The sequence below is a fragment of the Heloderma suspectum genome, chromosome 16 (assembly GCF_057233095.1).
Source record: "Heloderma suspectum isolate Gila_16-S chromosome 16, 16-S_ref, whole genome shotgun sequence".
NCBI lineage: Eukaryota > Metazoa > Chordata > Lepidosauria > Squamata > Helodermatidae > Heloderma > Heloderma suspectum.
In genome coordinates, this window is record NC_139473.1 from 1,319,252 (window position 1) to 1,334,724 (window position 15,473).

The window sequence follows — 15,473 nt, forward strand, 5'->3', positions numbered from 1 at the left end:
AAGTTGCCTGTGGCTTCCACATTGCTTACCCTGCATTATTCCTATTTAAAAATCAGCACTTTATTCAGAACCGTGAGGACTGGAATCTTATGTTCCTTTTAGAAGAAGGAATATAGCTCAGTGGCAGAGCCCCTGCTTGGCATGTGGAAGTCCAATCCCAGGCATTGCCAAGCAGGGCTGGGAGAGACCCCTGTCTCAGGTTGCCAAGGGTCTGGAGTCAGAGCAAGGCAGTTTCCTGTGGGCCTCTAGGCGCCTGCCATAAACAGCAACATTGGGAGGGAACCAAGACGCCATCAAGTCCAACCTGGGGCAGAAGGACAGCTGTTGCCATCAGGGTCCCAGAACAACCAAGAAGGGGACCCCACGGCTGCCATATCCCTTGGACAAGCTTTGCCTCGCATCTACAGCACAGAAAGCACAGAGAGAACTGGGAGGTTCCCAGGCCACCCGGACAAGGCAAGCATGGCAAACAGAGTGGGAAAGGACTTGGGGGCCTCCCCCACCGCACCTTCTTCCAAGGGGGAGATCCTCCCTCTGCGCAGAGTGGTGTGAAAAAGGAAGCACTTGCCATAGGGAAGGAGAAGGGGCTGGTTCCTTAACACCTAATTAATGGCTGGGTAGCATCTCAGCAAGACTGCCAGCAAGTCGCAGCATGATGGAACGAGGGAATGAACTCTGCCGCAAACCCAAAGAACAAACTGCAGGCGGCTCCCCTCCCCTGTCCCTGCCGCATGGGGAAGGGCAGATTTCCCCAAAGATTTCCTCCCAAGGAAAGGCTCCCGCTCTCCCCTCACCCCAAGCTCACCGTGGGGGCAAGAGGGTGGGGGGTCCATTTCTGAAGCTGCCAGAGCGACCTCCCTTCCTCAGAAGCCGAAGATGAGGCACCACTGGGAGGCAGGAATGAGGGGGGTTAAAGCAGACCGCAGACCTGGGTGTCTGAGGAGAGTTTGCGAGCGGCACCACGAGCAGCATCCCACATTGCTGCTCCTGTAAATCGAGAACCGCATTTCGCATTCAGATGAGAGGTGGTGAGAGCCTAGAGGGTTTCCACATTAAAGTTCCACTGGGGGGACGACACCACTTGGGACCTCTCAGTGCAGAGAAAAACAGAGAGGCGCTGGCCTGTCTGAATCCGGTGCCTGAAATACGTGCTCCCCCCAGTGACACACTGCATGCTTTCTCCTCTCTGGCTGACTGGGGTCTCCACACCTCCTACCCAAGCAAAGTGAAAAGGGCTTCCCCTAGCAAGAAACCAGTCCTCACAAGGCCACTGATGACCTCTCGCTCTACCGGCTGATCCCAGGGGAGCCCCACTACACGGAAGGCTCTTTCACACCGTTCCCTCCAGGTGACCCTGGTCTCCAGGTGCAAAGATCCCCCCCCCCGCATCACTTTTTCCTGGGGAGACTCCTTGATGTGCCTCCAAGTGAGGCAGGGACATCAAAGTTCTGGCTGCTGCTGAGCAGGCCCCCTCGGGCTTTCAAATGCAAATTTGCTCCCATTTCAGTATGTGTATCTATATATTAAAAACACACATCACTGGTATGGCTGGAGCGCAAAGGCGGCCTGGAGGCACCTCTCAGAGGCAGACAAGCAGTGTGAACGCTCAGGAGAGGCCGTTTTATCACCCTTCCTCTCCCTGTAGAGATCTGGGACACGGTCGCCCAGCCTGCGGCACGTCCAGCCACTGGGCACTGGGCGAGCTCTCAGGGGCTTCAGAAGGGGAGCAGAAGCACCTGTACTGCCCGGGAGGGTCCCTCAAAGGCTGGATCAGCCTTCCCAACCTGGCCTGGCACCCTCTGCATGTGTTGGACCACAGCCCCACCCCACTAGCTGTGCTGGCTGGGGGATGATAGAGATTGTAGTGCCACAGGTCAGGAGGGCATCTGGTTTGAAAAAGCTGGACTAGATGAGACCCTTCTTTGGCCTGACCCAGCAAAGGCACCTGCTGGTTCTTAACGCAGGGTGGATGCCGCAATCGCTCCTGGTTCTCCCACAGCTGGGCACTGCTTCTTGGCATTTCTTTGCTTTCTTTTTACGGAGAGACCACTCCCTCTCGGGCGCCTCTTGGGACATCACTGCAGAACATCTGCCTCTCGTCTGCTGCCTGTCCCTGCCCCCCCCCCCCGATTCCACATCAGTGAGGCTTGGATGAGCATTTTCGTCCAGCTCAGTTGCTGCCCCACCCAGCTGAACTGCCTGGGTCTTGCTTTGCCCCTCTGATCTGCAGCAAAGCTAATGGGGCACCCCACATAGGAGAAGGCCATGCTCTTTCTGTTGGGGATTTAAACGCCTGGTCTTCTCATCGCCACAATAAAAGAGGGCGGGAGCCGGGAAAGGCTGCGGATTCCGGTTTTGTCCGAAGGCCTCCCTCTGCCACGTGTTCATTTTCATGGGGAGGGCCAGAGCCCCACAGCAGGAGGTCCAGCTGCGATCCCCGGCCTCTCCAGGTAGGGCTGGGAAAGCTCTCCTTGTCCTGGGGCCCCAGAGGGCCGATGCCAGCGCTCCTGGCTGGCGGATGCTCAGCCGGCCTGGGAGGTGCCGCTTCCCACGATCCTGCTTGCGCTCCGGCCTCGCTAACACAGCCTCCGCCTTCCGTTCAACCAACGAAGAAAGCAAACACCTCCATCCCTCTGCTAAATCTCTAACAAATATCTCTCTGCTTAGAGATATTTTTGAGTATGTTCAGCAGTATATAAATCTATGAAATAAAAAAGAGTAACAACGCGCTTGCGAAATGAGCTCTGGTGACGTGACGGCTTCTACGGAGGAAGCTGACGCAGGCAGGCCAGAAGGGGCTCTTCCCTGGCTGGGGAATTCCAGCAAAGAGCTGCCGGCGCATGGGGCTTCTCTGGTCCCGATGCACCAGACGGCCTGTGCCCTCGCCTTGCCGAGAGTTCCACACTGCCCGAGTGACGTGATTCGCCCGCTTGGCATCTCCAAAGATGTTCCTTTGGCACTGCCGCTGCCTCCTCCTCCTCCTCCATGGCTTGACTGGCCAGGCGTTCCCTGAAGCAACACCGGCTCGCTGCCCCAGTGACAGAAAAGGCCGCGGATGCTGAGTGCTTGTGGGGAGCTGGTGGCCTTCTGTCCCCGGCAAGCGGAGTGCTCTTCTTAGCGACCGCGAGTGGGAAATGCTCCCCCCCCCGTGGCTCTGGCGGTGGGGGAGAGGGGCCCTGAGAGGCCAACCCAGGCATGGCCGCTTGCGCCCAACCCTATTTATTTATTTATTTCTATACCGCCCAATAGCCGAACTCAAGAGGAGGTTCCCCCCACATCTCAAGGCTTCCCACCCCTTCTCACAGTCCCCTCCTTTGGCCAAGACGTGCATGCAAAAGGTGTGGGTGCAGCAGTTCCCCCACCCCACAACTGCCTTGCAATCAAGTTGACACGGGAGAAGACAGAAGGCTCACCAGCCGCCCCTCCCCGAAAAGGCCCCAAGCACCTTGCGAGACCTCGATCTGCCTGCCAGCACAAAAGGGCCCCCCAGCCAGGCAAGCCGCTGCACAGTCCAGGTCTGAAGCGCATCCCGTGGCAGCCTTCCCCAACCGGGCTGTGCTGCAGCACTGGGGGGAAAAGGAGAGGCGGCTGGGAGGCATATGCTCCATGGGACAGGATGCAGAGACCCCAGACACCTTTCCCTGGGCCGGACGGGGAGTCGTGGGCCTCCAAAGAGGCACCGTTCCCCCGTCAGCAAGCCACCTGGCTCCCTCTGGAAGGCCCAAGGGAGGTAGGGGGCTGACTTTAGTCTCTCCCTCCTTGCTTTCCTGCGAGCAGCTGCATCCCAATGCTCGCTCGCTCGCACGCAGGGTCCGGCCAAGGGAGGACCACCCCACCTCGCTGTCCAACTGGATCTCTCCAGGGGGTATTGCCGCCCCCCTCCACCCCCCGCTTGGCCCTCAGCTCCTCAGCACACCGAGCCACACATTTTTTTAATTTGATGTAATTATCCCCTCGGAATTACCATACGCAGCCTCTCGGGATCCGAGGCAATTAAGGGGAGATAAATTTCGTTTCATGGAGCAAGCTGTCAAACGGATGAAGCAATCTCATTCCCCCATTTGAAGTGGGGAGCTTTGGGTCATGCCTGGTTTATTTGAAACGGTGCCATCACCTCAAGCTGCTGATCTTATCTGTCTCGCTCCCCCCTCTCCAATGGCAGGGCACCGCCGCAAGTGATCACACCTGGCGCCCCGCCAGGGCCTCCCCAGACACAGCTCCGAAAGGGGCCGCCGGGCGCTCCCATCCGAACCGGAGGGCGGGGAGACAGAGCTCCCTGGCAGTGGGGGACGGGCATTCAAGGCCTGGGTGCTGCGCGCGTGTGCGCTGCGCCCCTCGTCCTCCCTCGGCTGTGCGGACCTGCTTCAGCGGCAGAAGAAAGAAAAGCTCAGTTCTCCGAGCAGCAGCTGACAGGACGACAAAAGCACAAAAGCGGCCCAGTGAGCCCCCAGGGCTGCCAACTTCAACCTGGCCTTCTTCCCCCTCTGCTGCAATCTGAGCCCTTTTCAACCGGAGGTCGAACCGGGGCCATCTGCACGCGATGCGGGGCCTCTGGCCCCCAAGCAACTGTTCCGCCCCGCTGGCCCCCGCCCCTCCCTCCACGGCACAGATCTGCCCTTGTCCATGATTTGGAGGGCCATCAGGCTCTCCCAGCCATCCCAGCAAGGGCGGCAAAGGCAGCCAACCTACAGAACTCACTGCCACAGGTATCAGCTGGGAAAAAAGACTGGACAAGTATGTTGGTAAAACAGCCTTCCCCACCTCGGCGCCCTCCAGAGGTGTTCGAGGTAGGGAAGGCTGCAATTAAATACAGCCAGGAGAAAGGAGTCAGCAGCTCTCAGCAGCGGTATCTTCCCTGAGCCTTCATGCTCGGAGGCACTCTGCCTCTGCTTGCTAGAGGCTGACAACAGGGGCAGGACTACCGCCTTCATGTGGGCCTCCCAGCAGCGCTGCGAGTGGCTACTTTAGAAGCAGGATCCTGGCTCTGATGGGCCCACTCGGGTCTCATCCAGCAGGGCTCTTCCTAGAGACTGAAACCTATTTTTGCGAACTTGCCAGAGAGCTCCGGCTATGAGGCAGTATAGAAATGTAATAAACAAACGCATAAGCGAACCTCTCCGGCAGCTGCAGCAGCCCTCAGTGCCGGCACAAGGCAAGCGCATCAGGCCTGTGCCCAAGGTGGCAGCCCTGGGACAGAGCTCTGCAAAGGGGCAGGCAGATGGGCCCCTCCTCCAGCCCTGCCCGCTTGCCTCAAGGGTCAATTACACCCGCCTGCTGAGGGCCCTGACTGAGCGAGACCAAAATGCTCACCCGTCACGATGGGATTCCATGTATGGCGTAAGGAGCACTCCCAACCCCACTGCTTAAAGCAAGTTTTCGAGCCTTTCCGCTGAAGTGCACAATGAACGTGCCACCACAAAAAAGGCCCCACTGCTCCTAAGCAGCCCTACGTCAAGCCCACCATCTCTTGTGGTCACCAGAGGAGGCTTGCCAGAGGAAGCAGCACCGGGGTTTCCTGAGCTGTCCAAATTGCAAAGAAAAACACCAAGCATGAGATCAAGCCTCTGTCCCCTCTTTCTGATTTGGGGGGGGGGGGGAACGGGACGACTAACTGGCAAATTGAGGCCTCATTAGGTCCTGAAGTCTTGGGTCTTCTGGAACAGAAATGTCATGCAGGAAGGCTAGGACACGCTGGGCTCTTTCTCCTCCCTTCACTGCAGCATCAGGGGCTTTAGGGGAAGAAGCAAACATCCCGGGGTTTGCTCTGCACTGTGGGCTTCAGGAGGAGAAAGAGCAACCCCCCGCTGCTTTGCCACCTTCCCTGCCAGCCAGTCCCTCCGCCTGGCCCATGGGCCTGAGATCTGGACGGGAAGGGGCTTCCGGTGTCCAGCCTGGTCAAGGGATACCTCCCTGGGGAAAAGAAAAGGCAAGCAGGGCTGCACTGCTCTCCCTTTGGGGAGGAAAGGCCGTGCTGGCGTGGAAGAAGGCTGACCCCTTGTCCATCCTGTGCCCAGCGACGAAGAAGCCTGGAGGGAAGGCGTGCGACAGTCCAGTCCCCGAGATCTGCTTCCAGCCGCTAACCCTTCCCCTGTGAAACAGACCCCTTTCCTCGCCCAGCCCCACCCCCCCTTCACTACCTCATCCAACACGTGGGATTCCCTAATGGACTCTCCAGGCCACCAGGAAACGCTCTGAGGGAGACCCTGGTCCATCTGCGGGCAGAGCAGAAAACCTGTGCGGCCAGGCATGAGCGAGGAGGCAGCCTGACTGATCCAGTCGCTGTCTAAAAAGGAGCCGGGGCGCCTCCCTTCCCCCTTTTGGGACAGGCCTGGAGGGCCCTGCCTGGGGAATGATGGGGTTTGTAGTCCAATATATCTGGGAACACCAGGTAGGGGGAGGCTGCTGTATCCATTTGCCCATGAACTGTTCTTTTGAAGAGGCAGAAACCCCTCCGTTTCTAGAGGTGACGCACACACATGCTGCTGCAGGCACTGTTGGGAAGGAGCACCCCCGCCCCGAGAAGGGCGGGCAGGGAGAGGCCTCTTCTAAGATGGCATCTGCCCCAACTAGAAACACATGCACCCTATTTTGGTAGCCTGCACCCTGACTGACCAGGAGGCCCACTTCAGCCCATCCCAAAGCCCTTCCAGTGACCGGCTTGAGGAACCAATCAACTAACCAACGGCAGCCCCTCTGTATCCTTTCCTGCGATTTCCGTTGTCCGGGGAGAACATGCCGTTGCTTATGCAGCCGAAAAGGCAGCCCCCATGCACGAGAGGGAGGCACTGGCAGGTTCAGGGTTGTACAGAAGTTCAAAAGTAAAAAGATCAATGAGCAGGGGGGACCCCCAAAGCAGGCTAGTGAGGACGGAGTGGGCTCCGTGGCCACAGAGTGCGGGGAATGCAAGAGAGTATTCTGAGCAGGGCCATCCCACACTGCGACATCTCCTCTCATCCTCTTATTTTTGCTTTGAATGCCGATGCTTGCTGAAGGACTCTGTGTAATCCGATAGCCTGAGCATTAGTCGATCCAATCCAAAGTACTGGCTCATTGGCTCTCTGTAAAACTGAAGCCAGTGTTTGAGGAGGGGATGGAGGTGGAGAGGGGGCTGTGGAGCGGTGACAGCGTCTGACAAAAGGAGTGAGGAAGTGATCGCAGCTCCCCTGGGAATGGATGACACCTCCTGGGAGTCACAGTCCTGCTCGGCTCCTCACGTCCCAGGTCCGTGTTCTGCTGAACAAAGCTGGTCCATGCTACTTCTCGGTCCCCAGACCCCTTGATGTCCAGGAGCATCTGCCTCAGTTTCCCCCTTCCCAGCAAAAAAGGAGACTGCGCTCATGGGGTAGTCATGGGGAAGATGCCCCAGGCTTCTCCTCTGTCTGCCTGCCATCTAGGGGAGCAAAAGGAGCCTTCCAGGGGTGAACAGATGCCCCCACCCCCCGGGAAAGGGGTGCTGCAGGAGGCCCTGTGAGAGTAACATTCGCAAGAGTAGTTCAGAAGTCGCCATTACTGCCAGCAAAAACAGGGACCCGAGTTTCCGAGGCGGAGGGGGACCTGTTCACTTGAGGGAGGCAGAAGCCAAGTGCTCTGTGCTGGTGGTGCCTTAGAATGGGTAGGGACGATTGGCAAACACCTCCAAAGGGAGTGCAAAATCTGAAGCCAGTGTTCCACCACAGGGCTTGTGCTGGAGAGCATCCACTTTGCACGCCAAAGCCCCCTGGCTCCAGCTCTGGCACTGCCAGTTAAAAACAGATTAGGGAGCAGGGGGTAGGGAAGACCCTTCTTGGCCGGAGACCCTGCAGAGCTGCTGTGGGCCTTGGTGCGAGGAGCAAATAGTTCCAGGGAAGGGGCTAGCCCTCCTCTCACAGATGCGGGGATCCTCGAGTGCGCACGGGACTCTGACTGGGCGCCACCCTGGCATACAGTGCCTCGTGTGTCATCGCACCTGGGGAGGATGGCTGCACGAGGGTCTGCCCCGGGCAAGAAGCAGTGCTCCCGCTCTGCCGGGCCGTTTCCTCTCCCCGTCTACCTGCACAGCTGTTTCCTTCCTGGAGGCTGCAGCCCCCAGTGGGACGCATGAGACTTCTGTAGGTGCTTGGGAACAAGACGGAACAGACATCGCTTCACACCTGGCTCCGAAATTACAGCACGCTGGAGCCCAGCCAACACAAGCTGGCAGCGCCCCAGCTCCAGCGGACATCAATTACACGGCCCGACAGCCTCTCCGGCTTTCCGCAAGCTGCAGCGCCCCAGAAACCTTTCGGCAGCCACGGCACCAGAGCCTGCCAGGTGGGAGTCTTTTCCCCTGGATCCCAGCCCCAGATTGATGGCTCGGCTCAACCTCCCCTCTCCTCAATGCCACGCAAGCCCCCCTCCCCCATCCCTCCCTTTCTCTGGGTCAGAGACACACTTGCAGTTTCCTTCAGGGATCCTCTCCTTCGTCTCGACGTAGCGCTGGGCTTATCTGCCCAAGTCACACCTTGCTCAGCATGAAAAGCGTGGGCTTGGGGGGCTTCCATCCTGGCCTGCAGCTTGCAGTTCCCCTCAGGCCACACTCAGAGACTACGACACTCCCTGGCAGGCCACGATGGCCACCTCGTTGCCACGTGCCAGGATCACGTCCCAGGGGCTACCTGGGCCTCTGACTCAGACCTCTTCAGGCGCAGAAAGGGACAGGGGTGTAGGTGCAACATCAGCCCCTCCGACTGGCAGGCAGCACGAGGCCTCAGGACCAGAATCATAGAATAGTAGGGTTGGAAGGGGCCTACAAGACCATCAAGTCCAACCCCCTGCTCAATGCAGGAATCTAAGTCAAAGCATCCCTGACAGATGGCTGTCCAGCTCCACCTTGAATGCCTCCAGTGTGGGAAAGCCCACCACCTCCCTAGGGAATTGATTCCATTGTCGTATTGCTCTAACAGCCAGGAATTTTTTCCTGATGTTCAGCTGGAATCTGGTTTCCTGTCACTTGAACCTATTATTCCGTGTCCTGCATTCTGGGATGATCGAGAAAGGATCCTGGCCTTCCTCTCTGTGACAACCTTTCAGGTACTTGAAGGGTACTATCCTATCTCCTCTCAGGCTTCTCTTCTCAAGGTTAACATGCCCAGTTCTTTCAGTCTCTCCTCATAGGGCTTTGTTTCCAGTCCCCTGATAATCTTCGTTACCCTCCTCTGAACCCTCTTCCAGCTTGTCTGCATCCTTCTTAAAGTGCAGTACCCAGAACTGGACATAGTACTCCAGATGAGGCCTAACCAGTGCTCAGTAGAGGGGAACTAGTACTTCCCAGGAGTTGGAAGCTATGCTTCTATGAATGCAACCAAAATAGCATTGGCCTTTTTTGCAGCTGCATCACATTGTTGGCTCCTATTCAGCTTGTGATAGACAACAATTCCAAGATCCTTCTTGCTTGTAGTGTTGTTGAGCCACGTATCCCCCATCTTGTAACTGTGCATTTGGTTTCTTATTCCTAGATGAAGAACTTGGCATTTATCCCTATTAAATTTTATTCTGTTGTTTTCTGCCCAGTACTCCAGCCTATCAAGATTACTTTGAATTCTGTTTCTGTCTTCCAAGGTATTAGCTATCCTGCCTAATTTTGTGTCATCTGCAAATATGATCAGCATTCCCTGACCTCTTCTTCTAAGTCATTAATAAAAATATTGACAAGTACTGGGCCCAGGACTGAGCCCTGCGGTACCCCGCTCATTACCTCTCCCCAGTTTGAAAAGATCCCATTGATAAGCACTCTTTGAGTCCGATTCTGTAGCCAAGTGTGGATCCACCTGATCGTTGTTTCATCTAGCCCACTTTGAGTTAGTTTGCTCATCAGGATATCATGGGGCACTTTGTCGAAAGCTTTGCTGAAGTCGAGGTATATGATGTCCACAGCATTCCCACAGTATCAACATCAGCACTACACACTCTTTGTCCTGGCTGGGCTGACAACAGCACTGCCTGGGGAGGGTCTGGGGGCAGGCCAGGGGAAGAGACCCTTGCCCCCCCCCCAGATGCCAGAGAGCCCCAGGGAGCCGGGGGAGGCAAGACTGGCCTAGAACAGGGGCAGGCAGAAGGCAGACTGGGATCTGTGGGTAGATCTCTGGATGGTTTGCAGTAAATCAGCAAGAATTTCTGTCTCCCAACTGTTTAACAACAGCAACAACTAGGAAGCGGTCTTCCCTGGCAAAATTAGGCTGCTCGGAAAGGACACTTGGCAGGAAACCAGGGGGGGATTTGTGTGTCAAAGGACTCTTGAGCTTGGCTCTGGTACCAATCACACACTCCTGGGCTGAGCACGGGCTCTGTGCAGCATATTTCTGCTTGGCCGAGCCACTGCTTTTGCACTTGGCTGTGGCTGAGAGGTCCTGGGCAGCAGTGGGGAACCTAAGGCCCGGGGGCCGAATCCTGCCCGCCTGGGGCTGCAATCTGGCCCTTGGGGTTCCCCCGACGGCCACACTCCTTTCCCCTGACCACCCACTGCTCGGTGGGTCCAAGCTTTGATACAGTTTGCTCCCCATCCTAAAAGCTGAAATGCCTCTCCTCTCCTAGGGCGCCGTTCCTGGCAGGAAGAGCCTGAAGCTACGGTAGGCGGGGATATTTGGCATGTTTGGCCACGCCCGCTTCTGCCTTTGGCCCCGCCCACCCCTGGGATGTGACCCCCAAAACCTTCTCCGAAATGGAATCCAGCCCTCAAGCTGAAAAAAATTCACCACCCCTAGTAAAACAGCCAAATTAGATCCCAGACGACCCCGCCCCCACCTAGACAGACAAAGAGTGGTACAAGGCAGCTTCCTATGTGCCACAGCTGAGGGGCGCCAGGCTAGAGAGCAATCTGCCCCGCTATTCACCCCTCTCCTGCATGCCACTGCCCTTTGGGGCCCATGATACTACAGCACCTACTCGATACCTGGATGGGAAATGGTTTGGGACCCCCTGTAAATCCCGCCCCTCCGCGCTGGCAAGCTCCACAGAAGGAAGGACAGAATAGTAATGCACACAACACACAAACAAAACCACAACGAACGTCTAGAGGCACAAAGAAGGGAAGAGAATTCTGGGATCTCTCTCCCGCCAGCCTGATTTCACTGAATGTTGCCCAACGGAAGGGCGGCGGGGGGGGGGGGGATGGAGAAAGGGGGTACCGCACCATGAGAGGGGCTGGGTGCAGGAGGGAGAGCCTTGGCTGCAGGCTGCCAGCACTGCTCTCAGGGGAAGGAGAGGCTCTTTCCTGCCAGCCCCACAAATGAGAAAAACACACGTCTTGCTGGGCATTCTCTGGGTCCCCGGTGGGGGGCGGGGGCACTCCTGGAGTTTTTAATAGGCATTTAAAAGTCCTTAAAAAAAATTAACATGTGTCAGGCTTGAGTAAGGGCTCAGGTTTCAGGACCCCCTCCCCCCCCCTGCACAAGTGGTGCAAAGGGCATTAACCCTTTCTCCTCTGCACCTTGCTAGCTAGGCTCTGGCAGGTGCTGACAGACAGCAGAGTCTCCTCGGTGGAGCTCAGGCCGTGTCAGCTAAACCTGTCTTGGGGGAAAAGCACGACAACCTTTGACCTGGAACCAGTTGGACACGTGGGTAGACACGGGTGGGGCTGGGCCCACCTGGGATCCCAGCAACCAGAGGACAGGGCTCATGGCACAGAATAGGCAGCCATCACCCAGCCTGGTCATCAAGTCCCATTTCTCAAGAACAAAACTGAGGGCCTGCCGCAGCTCAGCCCCGCTTGGCATGCAGAAGGTCTGATCCCCAGCATCTCCAGTAAGATCAGGCACTGAGGGAACGAAGAGGCCCCTTTCCACCCGAGAAAGCTATGGGGCCAAAATACCAGCACACTGTAGCCTGAAGCTACTCCACTGAGAGGCATGTCAGCCTGTTAGGATTGGGGGGGGGGGGCGCACAAGAGCTGGGAACCCCCAACAACTGGTGCTTGGGGGAAAATGGCGAGGCCCTCTGGGTGAGGCTGCGCCCCCCTGGCATAGAGCCCCACCTGCCACAGGCCAATCCGTGGAACCCGAAGCCCCCTGGGCAACAGGGGCACTGCGGACAGGAGCTTCCAAGCAAGCAGCTCTGAGTTATGACTCGCACAAGCGAGCCAAGCCACATTTTGCGGAAGAAGCCCACCCGCATCTCCCTCAAGCTTCAGGCTCCTCGACTCCTTTTAACCTTGCAGGGAAAACATGCCCCAATCAGAAAGGCGACGATGAGCCCATTGTGGGACATACGCGAACCTCACCCGGGTGAACAAGGATCTCCTACTGGCTCTGGCTGTTGCCCCCTCTGCCTGGCAGGTGCTCTCCAGGGGCTCGGGAGGCAGGGAGGGGCCCAGGATCGGACCCGCAACCTTCTGTGGCCAGTGCCCGCCCTGCCCCTGAACACCTCCACGGCAGGGACCTAGCAGGTTGTGGCCACTCTGGATGTGGCTCTGGGCAGGAGGAACCCCATAGCTGCAAGGCCCGGGGCTGGGTCCAGCTCAGAGCAGGGGCCGGGGGAGCAGCCGCGGGGCAGGCGGAGGGAGCGGCCGGCAGCCTCCCGCTCTCCAGCACACGGTGCCTGTCAGCTTCTTTATCGCCCAGCTCTTCAGGGGAAGAGATCGATCTGGCCGGCTTCCTCCTCACGCAGGGCCCTGCAGTCAGTCAGTCAGTCATCGGGGCGGGGAGGGGGGAGAGCAGGGGGCTGTTCCGAGCATGATGCAAGCCATTTGGAGCAGCGGGAAGCGCTGCCAACACAAGCTGCGCGCTTTAAGCAAGGGAGGAAACGGCCAGCAACACGGCATGCCAGCAAGCGCTCTCTCTCCCTCTCCCCCCCTCCCTCTCTCTCTCACACACACACAGCGCAAAAGGAAGTCAAGGGGGGGTTTCATGACACAGAGCTGGATGTCAGCGGCTAAAAGGTCGATATTTTCCCTTAACACCCTTTCTCAATGACTTAATCGTGTTCCGTTTGTACAAAAATGCTTCCCAAGAAGAAAAGCCCGGAGGGCGGGGGGGGAGATGAGGAGGAGGAGGAGGAGGGGCGCCATGCCCCGGCCCTGACCTTGTCCGAGGATTTCTCCACGTAGCAGGGCTCCTGAGGGGCAACTAGCAGCGGGACGAAGCCTGAGAGCAGCCGGTCCTCCTCCAGGCTGAGCAAGGCCAAGTCCTCATCCGGGTCCTTGTAGAGGGGCACCTCTGACTGGTTCACGGCCGTCAGGATGTTGCAGAAGTCGGCCAACGTCGCCCACACGTCCACAGAGACCCTGCATGGGGGGGGGGGAGAGGGGAGAGCTGAGCACACCCTGGATCTTCCTCGCAGCCCTGCCTCTCACTCCAAAATGCCCCCCTGCGAGGTTGCAGGATCAAAGGGCTGCTTGCCCTCTTGCTAACTGCAGCCGATGAGCCCCGTATTTCGGCTAGGTGCTGGCCGCCCTTTGGAGTTCCCTGGCCGAGGGGACAAAAGCCAGATCCACCAACAGGGTCCAGCCCTCAGTGTTCAGAGCTTGAAAATGCCAAGGCAGTTTCTGCTCAAGGCCCAGAAAAGGGGTGCATTTCACAGCATGCCCCCCTAGCTCTTCTCTACTGTGGAGGTGGGCTTTGCTCCTCCACACCCCCCATTTCTTAGTGCTGTGTGTAGTCGCTCCATCTGTGGGCTCACTTGTTGGCTTAGACTTGTTGCCCAATCCAGAATTCAGCATCCTAAGAATGCCAGCATAAATGCATGTGTGCGCGTGTGAAGTACTCAACACTAACCAAATTTCTAGCTCTCATTGCCTTGGAGAAAAATTTTGGAAATGCTTCTGTGTTCTTCATCTCCTTTTTGCTTAAGAAAGGGACACTGCTTTTTGCTTAAGAGAAACGAACACTCTGTTTCAAAACCTGAGCTTTAAAATATATACATAATTATGCATATATGGAACGTACAAATACAGTATCATGATTAAAAATAGGCTGCCACTGATGCACACAGCGCTTTGCAGGGCAACGTCTGTTAATGCTGGAGTGGGACACTTCTGGCTCTCCGGACGTTTTGGACTACAACTCCCATCCGCCCCAGTCAGCATAGCCAACGGTGAGGGGTAGGCTGCCACCTGCGGCCCACCCCTGTACTACAGAGAGGCCTGTTTCAAGGAGCTGGATATCTCAATTTGGGCGGTGGGGAAGGGAACAGGGGGACGGATCCAGCCCCGCCAGCTCCAGTTACGGGGATGGGGGAACTGGTAAGGGGAAGACCCTCCTCCACCCCCCAGGGCTAAATGGAGAAACAGTCTGACCCGGGGCCAGAGCGCTGTCTGTGTCCCACAGAGAGACACAGGAGTATGGGCCGATCACATGGGAGACAACCCTGCCCCCGCCCCCGGCAGACGCAAGCAGGGCTCTCTGTTGGCACCCCGATCCGTTTCATTTCTGGCCGCAGCCTTACACTCAAGAGCACCTCAGGGAGGGGTGAGGCCTGCGTGGGTGGCTCCGTGTCACCTTCTGGGCCCACAGAGCAGAGAGTGTGAACAGAGAGTGCCATTTTTCTAGCCCTGCAGAGCTGCAAAGAGACGGCTAGAGGCACATCTGGGGCAGGCCTGAAGAAACCTCAGAAGCCAGAGAGGCAGGGTGTGTGTGTGTGGGGGAGGGTAGCGTGTTTTCCAGTGTTCGGGGTTGAGGTGAGAGCGGGAAGGGGCTTCAGCACCCTTGCAAAACAGCACCAACCACACACACACGCACGCATGCACACACAGAATAAATCATGCAAAATGTACACACGTGGAAAACGAGAAATTACATTAGTTCTCCAAAGCCAGCTTTGTCCCATGGGCTTGCAATGCAATCCTGGCTGCATTATTCAGAGGTAAATCCCACCAAGCTCTACGGGACCTGCTCTCCAGTAAGTGCGCCGTCAGGCCTCAGCCCAAGCCGGAACTGATGGGGAGAAGCCGTAGCCACGAAGGGCTCCTGCCCGGTGCCGTTTGCGAGTGTCATTCTTGGGGGTGGCTGTGGGGGATCAGAGGGGAGGGGGCACAGCTGGATGCGGGATGGAGGGACCAGAGGTTCCAGACTGCGCAGATGTTTCTCCTGTGCCAACCTTCCTCGGGACACGCTCCAAGGGCTGGGAGGAGGCGTGAAGGGAGAGTTCTCAGCAAACCCCCTGCCCCAAACCTCCTTCCCCCCACCCCCTCCCCACACAAGCAAGCTGCTCCAGGTGGACAATCTGCACTCATTTATTTGCTGAAATCAATGCAGGGGATTCGGGGGGTGGGGAGGGTGGTGCAAGCAGGGCGGGGGGAGGAGGAGGAGGAGGGAAGTCTCGCACTGAAATGAAACATCTTGTTTTCAAGAGTGTCCTGGGAACTGGGCGGAATGAGCTGCCATTAATCAAAGGCCAGCACACCATCAGCACGCCTGCACCCCCGGGCCGAGGGAGGGAGGGGCCCCGGGGGCCCTTGGCCAGCTTGCCCCCAGCGCATCAGGGCTATTGCTCCCCCTGTGCTTGAGCCAGGTCTGGCTGTCAGA

General features: G+C 57.6%; 1 protein-coding gene across 2 annotated transcripts in view; it reads right to left on the bottom strand.

Moving 5' to 3' along the window:
- The window catches only part of SMG6 (SMG6 nonsense mediated mRNA decay factor), a 101,048-nt gene that overhangs the window by 21,465 nt on the left and 64,110 nt on the right, over positions 1-15,473 (bottom strand). For both annotated transcript variants that reach the window (XM_084822614.1, XM_084822615.1), the window contains exon 13: positions 13,033-13,234. In XM_084822614.1, the coding sequence (XP_084678740.1) occupies positions 13,033-13,234 (202 nt within the window). The remainder of the gene's footprint in view (positions 1-13,032; positions 13,235-15,473) is intronic.